Source organism: Phallusia mammillata, chromosome 1 (assembly GCF_965637545.1).
Source record: "Phallusia mammillata chromosome 1, kaPhaMamm4.hap1.1, whole genome shotgun sequence".
Classification (NCBI taxonomy): Eukaryota; Metazoa; Chordata; class Ascidiacea; order Phlebobranchia; family Ascidiidae; genus Phallusia; species Phallusia mammillata.
The window spans coordinates 14,218,959-14,232,356 of NC_137252.1; the positions used below are offsets into that span (position 1 = coordinate 14,218,959).

At 38.3% G+C, this 13,398-nt stretch overlaps 2 protein-coding genes across 9 annotated transcripts in view; one reads left to right on the forward strand and one right to left on the reverse strand.

Moving 5' to 3' along the window:
* Positions 1–87: 87 nt before the first annotated feature.
* Positions 88–13,398, reverse strand: part of LOC145209481 (aromatic-L-amino-acid decarboxylase-like) — a 14,759-nt gene continuing 1,448 nt past the window's right edge. For 4 of the 7 annotated variants that reach the window (XM_080079765.1, XM_080079762.1, XM_080079764.1 and 1 more), the window contains 17 exons: positions 12,822–13,030; positions 11,909–12,029; positions 11,447–11,605; positions 11,227–11,345; positions 11,085–11,151; positions 10,757–10,792; positions 8,938–9,105; positions 8,294–8,502; positions 7,336–7,456; positions 6,378–6,536; positions 6,158–6,276; positions 6,016–6,082; positions 5,175–5,269; positions 4,743–4,810; positions 2,249–2,339; positions 1,777–1,998; positions 88–656 (listed from right to left, as the gene is read on the reverse strand). In XM_080079765.1, coding sequence (XP_079935891.1) covers positions 426–656; positions 1,777–1,998; positions 2,249–2,339; positions 4,743–4,810; positions 5,175–5,269; positions 6,016–6,082; positions 6,158–6,276; positions 6,378–6,536; positions 7,336–7,456; positions 8,294–8,502; positions 8,938–9,105; positions 10,757–10,792; positions 11,085–11,151; positions 11,227–11,345; positions 11,447–11,605; positions 11,909–12,029; positions 12,822–13,030 — 2,261 coding nt within the window. In that variant the 3' untranslated portion in view covers positions 88–425. The remainder of the gene's footprint in view (positions 657–1,776; positions 1,999–2,248; positions 2,340–4,742; positions 4,811–5,174; positions 5,270–6,015; positions 6,083–6,157; positions 6,277–6,377; positions 6,537–7,335; positions 7,457–8,293; positions 8,503–8,937; positions 9,106–10,756; positions 10,793–11,084; positions 11,152–11,226; positions 11,346–11,446; positions 11,606–11,908; positions 12,030–12,821; positions 13,031–13,398) is intronic. The other 3 variants (XM_080079767.1, XM_080079766.1, XM_080079768.1) reach the window with 3 other exon arrangements.
* The window catches only part of LOC145209480 (uncharacterized), a 27,052-nt gene continuing 17,972 nt past the window's right edge, over positions 4,319–13,398 (forward strand). Inside the window, exons 1-7 of one of the 2 annotated variants that reach the window (XR_013855108.1) lie at positions 4,319–4,497; positions 6,393–6,570; positions 7,047–7,267; positions 8,298–8,481; positions 11,462–11,641; positions 11,782–11,840; positions 12,826–13,009. The gene's annotated coding sequence lies outside the window, so the exon portion shown is untranslated. Of the gene's footprint in view, positions 4,498–6,392; positions 6,571–7,046; positions 7,268–8,297; positions 8,482–11,461; positions 11,642–11,781; positions 11,841–12,825; positions 13,010–13,398 lie in introns of those variants that run through there. The other variant, XM_080079761.1, reaches the window with a different exon arrangement.

Consider the following 13,398-nt stretch of genomic DNA (forward strand, 5'->3'; position numbering starts at 1 on the left):
TACTCGTGAAACTTTTACAATTATGTACAAAAAGAATACATTAGAAATTCTTATGTCAATACTTCTGGTAATAATGCACATAAAAGCTAAGATTATTGATTGTATTTTGCTTAACATGTCGCAAATGAAAGGTATGATTTACGAAAACATTTGTGCTAGACAACTAATACATGCTATAAACAATCCACTTGTTACGACAAAGCTCTTGCCACTAAAACGGCATTTAACGGGGTAGGTATTTCACATTGGGCTACACAAACAGGGGCTACACAAAACTCGTCTGTTTTTGTGGTGTTGGACAGAAACATTAAAAATACTAACAAGGGTCTACTTCGAAGGTAACTGCAGAATGACTTGTGCAATAACATTTGCAACGATACAACGTTGTAACAAGTCTTAACACTGCTTTTTTTGCGTGGTCAATGTTATCGGCTACAATCAGCAGTATATTCATCCAGATGTGGACTGCTGCCCAGCAAGTTCTCAGTTACGTCTTGTATGACATTCCAACACTCATCAAGCTTAGCGGTACTACAGTTGACATGTCCGGTCGCTATTCGAATGATGAATTTTCCCCCGACGCTTGCAGGAGTGATAAAGAATCTTCGGTCGGCGTGTATGGCTTCGTACACCTTTCTATTCAGTTCATTCGTTTTCTAGGAGATACAATGATAAATATTTGTGAAAAGATCTGTGACCAAATGGGACTTATAATGACCAGTACAGAGTTGTAAGCGGGCCTGAAATTGGTGCTCGAAACCGGTCCCGAACGTACAAGCCCGAAACCCGGCCCGAACCCCAATCGTTTTTGAGAAGCCCGTTTATACCCAAAAGTTTGATTGACAGGCCCTTCATTCAAGCCTTGGGAAAAATCAGGACAACAAACACAATGGGCAATAATAGACAATTGGTCTTGGACATGGCGGTTTAGGGCGGTTTGACATTAGGTCAGGTCCAGCAACCGGCAACTAGCTACTTAAATTTATTCACAAAAATATTGACACAGAGTGTAAAGTCAGGACCAAATCAAGAAACCTAAGCCCGAACCCGGCCCGACTTACAACTCTCGACCAGTATACTGCTGTTTTGGTGTTTATTTGTTCAATTATTGTGGTTCTTTCAAGCTTTGTGCAAAAAATTGTGTTTGCTGCGCAAGTTGCCTTTAAGTCAAAATGTAGATATAGATTTAATGTAAAATGTGTGGTTTCAAAATCAATACATATTTTTGTTTATCCTATCCCATAGCTATTATAGAGCAGCAAAAACACATTGAGGAGATATAGTTTAACGTTTTTACTAGTGATGTACCGAATCGGCAAAATTTCGATTCGGCCGAAACCGAATATTCGGTGGTTTTGCCGAATAAATTCGGCCGAATCAACCGAATCATTTATGACGTCACGCGAAGTCGTACGCTACGCGTTTGACATGAAAAAATGTTTATCATCCAGGCAACTAGTGCAGGATAGTTGTGTTTCGTCCTCATTTTCGTTCTGTGGGGTTTAAATTGCCTCAAGCATGATTGGCAACCTGCCAATGAATTACTAATTCTTGACCACAGTGTAAAAAATGATAATGTGTTGAAAAAGATAAACAGTTACGCGATTTTCGTTAAGTTGGGGCTTTTGAAAGATTGCGTGGTACCTTAATAAGCAGAAAAGTCACGTTTAACGCTTTAAATTTCTGTTCGTAAAAGATTCGGAATCTTTGAAAAAATGACCGATTCGGCCGAATAAATTCGGCAAACCGAATATTCGGTACATCTCTAGTTTTTACCTCTTCATCAAAAGTTTCTATCTTCAATCGAAAACATACGAGCCCGAGTGTAACTGGAAACAAGATTTCGTATCGACTGTCTTTTTTTACCAAACCCTCCAGGTGTTTTGCTTCGGCAACTCCTCTCCTCACGTGACTTCGCAGCCCCTCCAAACCAACCATACGTAACACAAACCATATTTTGATGGCACGGAACCGCCTGCCCAACCCAATCTGCCAGTGCTGAAACAAAAAGGTCATTCTTTTGTGTTTTATATGAACTGTGCGTTGTACAATCAATGTTCACGGGTCACCACAGACTCAATATGAGGGATGGAGACAATAGTCGCTTATAGTAACATACTGAAAACTTTGATATACGGTGGATGATTTCAGAAGTTTTCAGTCTGTTTAGTGTTTTGTTGTTTAACTTCGATTTTTGTATTATTTTGAAAAAAAAAGAAAACGAAACAGGTAAACACAAACTACATACCATGTAGTCAATGGCGCTGCCCATTTCTTCGTGTTGAAGGTATATGGGGTCCACATTGAGTGCGTTTACGGCATGAGAGCTGTTTTTAAACCTGAATTATACAAACATGTAAAACGTATGTTCACCTCTTGCCTCTCATCGCCTTGTGTAAAAAATGTTACCAAATCATCTATACGGGCCGCGTTGAAGAGCTTACTACACATATGCTGCTGATCGCATCTTAAAGGGGGTTGTTGTTAAAAATTATAATCAGGGTTGTAAGTATTAAGGCTTTTGCCTTGCGTGTTCACGCCTTGGACCGATATGACACGGTAGAGCTTCGTTGGTTTTGTTTATTGATTCTAAACTGAGCAAATTCCAAAAGCAGAAATACGTTTGAGAATTCAACGTTGAGTAAACCCGATAGTACAATAGGATAGCAATATGAAATGAAAATGCTAACTGGGCAACCGCAAAACGTAACTGGGCAACCGCAAAAAGGACCCTTGTAGGAAACAAAGATTTGTTCAAAAACGTTTGTTTCGTTTCGTAGGAATATTTATTTTTTCGGTCTGTATATTGAGGTCCATGTCGATGGCAAACTGATGTACCGAAGTTTCTTCTGGCCTAAACATTAACATCCCGCTATGCTGTTTTCCGATGTTTCGGTTTTTCGAACTATTTTAAAACTTTGGCCCCAACCAAACGTTTCGATTGCATGGAATTGATACCTAAACTTTCATTTCCGCCAATGAAACATCATAAATTGACTAATTGTTGTATCTATAAAATACGAGCAACGTTGTCTGCCAAATATTACAAGTTTAGTAAACTTCCGCATTATTAAGTGACTTTACTGGCATCAACAACACAAGGTTTTTTGGAAACATCCATATAATCGGGGATTTTAGGCTCGCCCTTATTCGGCCGAAATTATTCAGCCCCAGGGCTGATTATTCGGTTCCATTTTAGGTCCCCGAACCATTTTAGGTGCATCATTATTTGTAATACTAAACGTAACATGGTAATCACTCAACCGTATGCCTACGTCACATCTCAAGTCGTGTGATTGCACTACAATGTTAGAATGCTATATGACGTAATAATACCCTTGAAGTTTCTTTTTTTTTCTGCTGTGCTTTTGACAGTTTAGTGCAGGGGCGGGCAACTTCTCCAGTCGGCGGGCCTGATATGGAAAAATGAAGTACCTGGCGGGCCGGATTCCTGAATATTTATCCAGTGATTTAAAACGGGTTTTTGACCACCTAAACTAAATACAATCAAGAACGTCGCAATTACAATACAGTCCAAACAATCTAACTGATATAACATAAAACTATTCACCACAGACTTGGACACTGCTGAAACACTAACTAGGCTACACGTACGTGTGGAAACAAAGGAAACCGTGAAAGCAGGCCACACACAAGGTTGGCAGTTATGTCGTAACAATGGACGTATGGTGCAATGGTAACAACGGCGGGAAAGTTTTTTTGTTATTAGGGAGCGTTACTGTCCGTTACAACTATAATTTGACGCAGTAAGCAAGTAGCGGGGGATTGCGGCAGACTGTGGCCGCGGACCACATTATCATGTAAGACCTGAAACTGTCTGCGGGCCGCTCAAAATCCCGTCGCGGGCCGGATCCGGCCCGCGGGCCGTATGTTGCCCGCCCCTGGTTTAGTGTCAAGTTTTATTGGGACCACGAGTAGTTCGTTAAGTTGCTGGTTTGAATTTGCAAACTTTAGATAAAGTAATTGAATATAATTTGTTTGTGATTAATAGATCATAAAGCTAAATGTGTAAACTCTGATGAAATGAGAATAAAGTTGCCTTTACAAGGCGAGCTTCATTTTGCTTTAAAGTTATTCAATTTGTCGTACCTTTGAAGTACGCATTTATGTATGTGTAGGACTTATCTTGAAAAGCGATGTTTTCTGTTATGTGTGATTTCCTTTGACTTTGCCTCTTTCAAAGAGAGACCAGACCACTCCCGATCACAAAGGAAAAAAAAAACAGGTGCGAAAACCATGCGATTTTGGGTGTGCCAATTTAAATAGTATCTGTAATGCCGCGGGTCTAATTAACCGAATTAGGTATCTAAAACAAGTCACGGGTATTGCGCTTTGTGTGATTGAATGAGCTTGAAACCTGTAGGGCACCGGTTTGCTGTTGAGGTTGACAGAAATGTTCACATTGTTTGGGAAGCTGTTGCTGCAGTATCTGTATTTATCTGTCAATCGCTTTACTCCAAACTCTAAAAGTTGTTGGTAAGAAAGTTAAATTTATTGTTGTTGTAAGTTTAAAAAGGCTTATTTCGTTTGTATGATATGTTTACAAACCGCTCGAGCCATTTGTAACTATAAGAATGAACTTAGTTTAAAGCAATTTCTTCACAATTCGCGAAGGCCTCGCTAGTTGCTATTAGTTCTCTGCATAAAATGCACCAACACCGGATCAGGACTAGATTTACATAAACCTGGACCTTAACTTTATTAGATTGTGTATGGCTCACCACAACGCAGAACAATCGTAGTTGACCATCATCCATTTGTGCGGGTTGAAGTTGAACGACGTTGTAAACTGAAAATAATCGCGATTATAAATATTTACTTATTCGCAAAGTTTGTGTGGAAAGGTGAAGGAAATTACAATCCCAAATAGTTTGAAATTAATTTTATGTGGTTTTAAAGGGCGAATTTATGGTAAGCTTGTCAATGGATATTACAAATAACTTTGCAAACTAGGCGTTTTAATAAAAAAATACATTCGTTTTTAAGAACGTTGTTATGTAAACTGTTGCTGCCACTGTTAATATATTAACTACATAATGCTATGGCAAAAGCGTTTTAACGTCATTTTCAAAGTTGCCTTCATCAGGGGTTGCAACTTGCAACACTCCAGAAGTAAAACCGTAAAGAACATTTATTTATTTTATTGCCTGTACCTCCAAACCCTTCCTAATATATTGAAACTCTGGACAAAGAAGAGCGCTCCCGGCATAAGCGGCATCAACGTGTAGCCACATTCCTTCTTTTTCGCCTGAAATAAAACATTTTTTTGTAGTTTCCGGACTGCTTTTGCTTTTTTCAAATGTAGATTTTCTACATGATATACCATGTAAAAAAATATCACGAAGTATACTTTGGCGGTATCGGACGAAGCATTGATAACTTTACAAACGAAAAAATGTTTATCTGTCGATTCTGCCACTGTTTTACAAAAAGACACTTGACACAGACTTTTGACCCAGTCACCAGTAGATCAATATTTGTACGTCTGAGACGTGCCGAAAGACCGATTTGCCCAATCAGCAATTTTAATTTTTAACATTAGAAAAATATTTACATTGAAAATGTAAGTAATTTGTTGTGATAGGGTAACAAATATATGTTTGAATCGTGAAAGTAAAAGCGATCTACTTTTCAAGTAAGATATAGCGCACTCTGCATTGTTAAGCTATTGCTCCGCGACTGAGTAACCTTGCTTAAAGTTTCGGTCGTTACGGTTCTTTCAAAACAGACACTAAACAATACTGCGGAATGGTTAATGCAAACCTGCACAACAGTATTTTAAAGTAGCTATAAGCAATACAACTTTTTATTGTTTGTCTAAGAAGTTAATTAACAAAAAACTGTTTTAATATTTTTAAATACAACTTTTGATAGTGTTTTGTTGTGTTATATGTGATGGAGAAGCCCTGGCCAGAAAATGAACAAGATTAATGTTTTTTTTTATATGTTGTCACTAAAGTAAAAACATGATATCAGTCCAGCCTTAACACTTACATATAGGCCCGACTTCTGTCAAATCATCGAATGTGCAGCAGGCTGTAGTTCCAAGTGACGCACAAACCTACATAGCTATTCAATTATTCTTTGTCCATAGTCGCTATTTTGGGCGTATTGTTCAACAAAAATATTAACCTACATATATTGGTATTTTTCCGTTTTTCTTGTCGATCTCTATTGCAGCCAGAAGAGTTTCCCCCCGCAGTGACCCGTCTTTGTCCGCTTCTAGTAATTTTAAATGAACCAACGCTATTTTGCCTGCGAAAATCAATAAATAGTTTGAAACTGAAAACACTTATTGAACTTCTTTGACAACGCACTACTTCTGCATGACATAACACGAAACTCAATATGTTTACCTGCTTTTTCTACAGATGAATTGCTTAGGTTGGAAGAATAGGCCACCAGACGCTTGGCAATGTCATGATGAGTTTGGTTGGGATGTAGAGATAGCTGTGTACGAATTGCCTTACTCCTCGCACTTAAAAGTGTCATCAACGTTGCTTCACTAGCTAATCCTAAGTAAATATTGAAAAATTGGACATAAACAAGGTGGGTACTGGCATCATTTGACTATTTTAACACATTGTGTAACCAATGTATAAGATAGAGCAGGGGTGTGCAACCTATTTCGTCGGTGGGCCATATAACCAATTTCGGACATCAAGCGAGGGCCACACAATTTTTTTACACGTTGTTTACCTAATGTTGGTACGGCTTGCATTATAGTATTACGTCAATATTATTTCTACAACCCTGCGTTTAAAATCAACTTTACAATGTTAGGTGCAAGTAAGTTTTGTCGTATCACTGCCTTTCACAACAAAGTCATTGTTTACTAGACAAAGAGGTATATTACGTCACATTCGGTATAGATGCGCAACAAGCACCTAGTGCGCATAGAAGACCAATTAAGTTCCATGCGTTGGTTTAGCTTATTCTTGTTACGTATAGCAACTAAGGAGATTTACTAAAAAGCTAGCCGGGATTTTTTGCTAAAATGTGCATTTTTACTTGCTCTGAATCAGAGTGTTGTTGAGGGCCACACCAGACGTCTTGGCGGGCCGGATTTGGCGGGCCGGATTTGGCGGGCACACCCCTGAGATAGAGTATCGTTTTTATCCAGGCTTGTATAGTATTATATATTTTTTGGTGCCAACTGAATCTGTCCAGAAACAATTATACTTTAGCCACAAACTGCAAACCGGAAAGTTCAAAGTTTTGTCGAACAAGAATCTACGTTTTATAGGTGGGTTTCTTAGATTTTTTGTTGTTTAATGTGCATTGTAGCACTTGCGTATGGGCATAATATTTCACCTTCAATAACTCCCCCTCCAGGACCTATACCATTATGAAGATAAAACTCGGGAAGGTTTAGGGCTTTTGCTAACCAGTCCATCATGACAGTTTCCAGCTCAGTACATGCTGGAGAAGAAGCCTGTTCGCAAAGTAGTTCATTATCATTGGTAGAAAAGACAAACATAGAAAAAAATACGATCAATCTCAACGTATGCGAATATGCATGAAAAGCAATTAGCTTTTAATAAATTGACAGTTGTCAAAAGTTGGAACTGTGAGGCGCCACGTACTAGCGGTAATAATTTGAATCAAACACTCGACGCAACATGTTACAAATTATGATTTAGATCAGGGGTGTGCAACCCGCGGCCCGCGGGCCACAATCCGGCCCGCCAAGCCATTTAGTGTGGCCCTCAACAACACTCTGATTCAGAGCAAGTAAACATGCACATTTTAGCAAACAATCCCCGCTAGTTTTCGATAAATCTCCTAAGTTGCTATACGTAAGAATCAGCTAAGCCGGCGCATGGAAGTTAATTCACCCAGATCTATGGTCTTCTTTTCGCACTGGGTGCTTGTTGCGTATCTATACCGAATGTGACGTAATATACCTCTTTGTTTAGTAAACAATTACTTTGTTGTGAAAGGCAGTGTTGCGACGAAACTTGCTTGTACGTAACATTTTAAAGTTAAACGCAAAATAAAACAAAACGCAGGGATGTGAAAATAATATCGACATGATATTATAATGCAAGCCGCACCAACAGGAGGGTAAAAACGTGTAATACGGTACATGAAAAAAAAAATTGTGGCCCTCGCTTGATGTCCGAAATTGGTTATATGGCCCACCGACGAAAAAGGTTGCACACCCCTGATTTAGATGAATAACGTAACTTCGTGAGTAAATTTTGGCTTTCGTTTGACCTTTGTAACACGGATATATTTAATGCCAGTAAAACACGTTTTTTTTACGTACCCAGGAGAAGCCAATGGGATTGGCAGCACCAGACAGCAAATCACCTAGCAACGCGGGATAACTAGTACCACATGGAAAGAAAGCAAGAAACCCTGCTGAATTCCAATGCGTCGAACCTTTCATGATTACTTTTTCGACATCCGAGAATACTTGAGGCCAATTTTCTGCTTCTTCAGGGGCTTGACCAGGTAGGAGCGTTCTCATAAAACCTAAACAAGACACGTAAGTTTTCAACCCTGAGCCAACAATATTGGCTATTAAAGTTTATTTTCGCCAAGAATGTTCTAGTTCCTACACTGACTTGGTAGGCGTAAGCTGTCGCAACTGTCGAAACTTTTCTCTGCGATTTGACGTACTTGGTTTTCTGATTACTGTGCTAAAATTACGAATCAGTTATTTTGCAAGCAAAATTAAAGTAAAGTGAGTAACACGCGGCCTGAAATCTAGGATTTATTTCGAAGGTAAAAACTATTGCAACAAATACTTACGACCAGTCAACCGCTGTATTATTATCTTTCTGTTTCGTACTTTACGTTTAGGTATAAATTTTCTTTTAAACATATCACAATTGTTTTGAAAATTTACCCAAGTAACTCAATGCAAATGTTGACAAATTTCAAACAACGCGCACTGAGCTGTTTTACCTGGCTTTACATTGGGAAAGGTTTGGCGTTCTGCAAGTGTTCCGTAATAGTCAATAATGCGATCCACCAATGCGTGTGCGGCGCTTCGAAAATCGTCGTGTTGCAGACCAAGATGGGGGTAGGAATTGACCTCTGAGTTATTGACTTCTCCATTGATATAATTCATTGCTAACGAATAAAGATAAATGTATCCTGTTTTCAAAAAAACAAAGCAGTGCGCGTTACACCTAAACGCACATAACTCACAATCATTTTGCAAGACTGACTGGAACTTTACCTGAATGCTGCTTCTAATAAACCCATCTGACTTGACCACCCACTAAGAATCAAAATATTCTAGCATGGTTTTGTACAAACAAAAGAGACTTGCAACGATCACAATACAAAAAAATGTTTACTTAATGTTTACTTTGAGCGATTTTAACTTTAGGTTATAAACACGAAAATAATGTGTAAAATAAACTCTTCTAAAACAACACTATGAGCTAAAATACTATTATGAAATCTTAACCAGTCGCTGTATTTATATAAGATGCGGACGATAAATGTTAAATATTCTTACTTTCATTCCGCTTAAAGATGCAATACAGCGTATTGCCGCATCACGCATTCATGCAACAGAAAAACTCCTTAAACTTACTAAAGTTTTTCAGACGAATTTATTTTTTGTCAATTGCCTGATTGCAAATTACGTTTGAACACTATTTTTTTGTCTACTTTACACAAGTTGGTCGTTAACACTGCAGTTGTTTTATCTGTAAGAGCTTCCGGAGAAAACCCGTGTCCTATTTTTCGCGGCATAGTAGGGCATCGTAAAAGGAAAGGTTTTATATAGGGCATGACAATTAGAGCTTGTTGGTCAAATCGTTTTGTACCAAATACACAGACTTGCTCACATATTAGTGACTCAAGATACATTCTAAACTAACAACAATAAAATCAAATATAGTTTTGTATCTTGACAACATATATGATGGTTACTGGGCTGAAAAAGTACCTTTTATTCCGGCTTAAAATAACCGATAACTAAGAAAGATGACGTTACATTGAATGGTTTCAACCTCAAATTAGCAACCGAAACTTATTCGTAACTGCGTTTTTAAATAGTCTACTTCAAACAAAAACATTTTTATTTGGTTACAGCTACCTCACTTACAAGACGCAAATTGCATGAGAGTACTTTTATTGCTTTTATTGCACCTGAAAATGGGGCTCACTTTTTGAGGTTCCTATTACAACAACACACTTGTACTCAGATCTGCAAAAAAATGTTTCCTAATTCGTTTATTCACTCCAAACCAACCTTTTTCAAATCAAATCGGAAAACAAAACGACTATTTTCTATTCAAGGCATTGTTTCTGACGCACAGAAACTGTCCACAACACACCACAACGAGGCCGCATAATACTGTGAATGGGCGGTCTGGCACATTTCCTTAAAAAAAAGCTCAAACTAACACAGACGTGTTAAAAAATTATTTACATAATAATGACCTCACGACAAAGAAAAGCATATATTGCACAAGAACACCAACTCGAAAAAGGAGGTCGATTAGTCAGAAACACATACGTTCGAACCTCAGGTTTTCAATGAACGACATACCTAATAACGATCTAAAATTACTAGTGAGCGATTCCAACGGACAGTCCTATGGCAATAGAGTAGACTGGAGTAACATCTCAGGACCTTTCAGTGAACAAGAAAAAACTAGCCGCAATGGACACAGACTTTCGAACGTCTGCAGTACAAATGGACTGAGCCAATAATTTCACATAAATTAAGCAATTACGGGTTGTACAAGTCAAATACAATACTCACTGACGCACAGCACACTATCCGTAGGAGTCGCGGACACTAAACAATACTGCTTTAAAAACGGACACTAAACAATACTGCGGAATGGTTAATGCAAACCTGCACAACAGTATTTAAAAGTAGCTATAAGCAATACACCTTTTTATTTTTATTGTTTGTCCAAGAAGTTAATTAACAAAAAACTGTTTTAATATTTTTAAATACAACTTTTGATAGTGTTTTGTTGTGTTATATATGATGGAGAAGCCCTGGCCAGAAAATGAAAAGAGTAATGTTTTTTTTTATGTTGACACTAAAGTAAAAATGATATCAGTCCAGCCTTGACACTTACATATAGGCCGGACTTCTGTCAAATCATCGAATGTGCAGCAGGCTGTAGTTCCAAGTGACGCACAAACCTACATAGCTATTCAATTATTCTTTGTCCATAGTCGCTATTTTGGGCGTATTGTTCAACAAAAATATTAACCTACATATATCGGTATTTTTCCGTTGTTCTTGTCGATCTCTATTGCAGCCAGAAGAGTTTCCCCCCGCAGTGACCCGTCTTTGTCCGCGTCTAGTAATTTTAAATGAACCAACGCTATTTTGCCTGCGAAAATCAATAAATAGTTTGAAACTGAAAACACTTATTGAACTTCTTTGACAACGCACTACTTCTGCATGACATAACACGAAACTCAATATGTTTACCTGCTTTTTCTACAGATGAATTGCTTAGGTTGGAAGAATAGGCCACCAGACGCTTGGCAATGTCATGATGAGTTTGGTTGGGATGTAGAGATAGCTGTGTACGAATTGCCTTACTCCTCGCACTTGAAAGTGTCATCAACGTTGCTTCACTAGCTAATCCTAAGTAAATATATTGAAAAATTGGACATAAACAAGGTGGGTACTGGCATCATTTGACTATTTTAACATATTGTGTAACCAATGTATAAGATAGAGTATCGTTTTTGTCAAGGCTTGTATAGTATTATATATTTTTTAGTGCCAACTGAATCTGTCCAAAAACAATTATACTTTAGCCACAAACTGCAAACCGGAAAGTTCAAAGTTTTGTCGAACAAGAATCTACGTTTTATAGGTGGGTTTCTTAGATTTTTTGTTGTTTAATGTGCATTGTAGCACTTGCGTATAGGCATAATATTTCACCTTCAATAACTCCCCCTCCAGGACATATACCATTATGAAGATAAAACTCGGGAAGGTTTAGGGCTTTTGCTAACCAGTCCATCATGACAGTTTCCAGCTCAGTACATGCTGGAGAAGAAGCCTGTTCGCAAATTAGTTCATTATCATTAGTAGAAAAGACAAACATAGAAAAAAATTACGATCAATCTCAACGTATGCGAATATGCATGAAAAGCAATTTGTTGTCAAAAGTTGGAACTGTGAGGCGCCACGTACTAGCGGTAATATTTTGAATCAAACACTGGACGCAACATGTCACAAATTATGATTTAGATCAGGGGTGGCCAAACTTTTTTACCAGAGGGCCAAATTTGCAACTGCCTTGCCACTGGAGGGCCGGATTAAATGAGGTTTACGTAAAATTTGTCGTAATTGGTTGCCATCTTTATTAAAACATATATTATTGTAGTAGAATAACAATAAATAACACCATCTTGTTTACGCTTGTATTATCATTTTGGACACAAAATGGCTCCATAGGCTTTATTGCGTAACAATAGGTTGGACAACTTGTGTTTTATATAGACTTTGATGTTAGCTACTTACGTCATGGTTGGCAGACTGTTCCAAAAATAACTCTGCAAGGGCATATATTCTAAAAATAACAACGCTTGCCACAAGCTACTGCTAGTAGCAGCCAGCGCTGTTGCACTGCTTGTTCACAGTGGTAAATATGGTGCTTGGAGAAAAACCAGGCAAGGTGTTTGGCGGGCCGGATGAAACAGGACTGGGGGCCGGATGCGGCCCGCGGGCCGTAGTTTGGCCACCACTGATTTAGATGAATAACGTAACTTCGTGAGTAAATTTTAGCTTTCGTTTGACCTTTGTAACACGGATATATTTAATGTCAGTAAAACACGTTTTTTTTACGTACCCAGGAGAAGCCAATGGGATTGGCAGCACCAGACAGCAAATCACCTTGCAACGCGGGATAACTAGTACCACATGGAAAGAAAGCAAGGAATCCTGCTGAATTCCAATGCGTCGAACCTTTCATGATTACTTTTTCGACATCCGAGAATACTTGAGGCCAATTTTCTGCTTCTTCAGGGGCTTGACCAGGTAGGAGCGTTCTCATAAAACCTAAACAAGACACGTAAGTTTTCAACCCTGAGCCAACAATATTGGCTATTAAAGTTTATTTTCGCCAAGAATGTTCTAGTTCCTACACTGACTTGGTAGGCGTAAGCTGTCGCAACTGTCGAAACTTTTCTCCGCGATTTGACGTACATGGTTTTCTGATTAACGTGCTAAAATTACGAACCAGTTATTTTGCAAGCAAAATTAAAGTAAAGTGAGTAACACGCGGCCTGAAATCTAGGATTTATTTCGAAGGTAAAAACTATTGCAACAAATACTTACGACCAGTCAACCGCTGTATTATTATCTTTCTGTTTCGTACTTTACGTTTAGGTATAAATTTTCTTTTAAACATATCACAATTGTTTTGA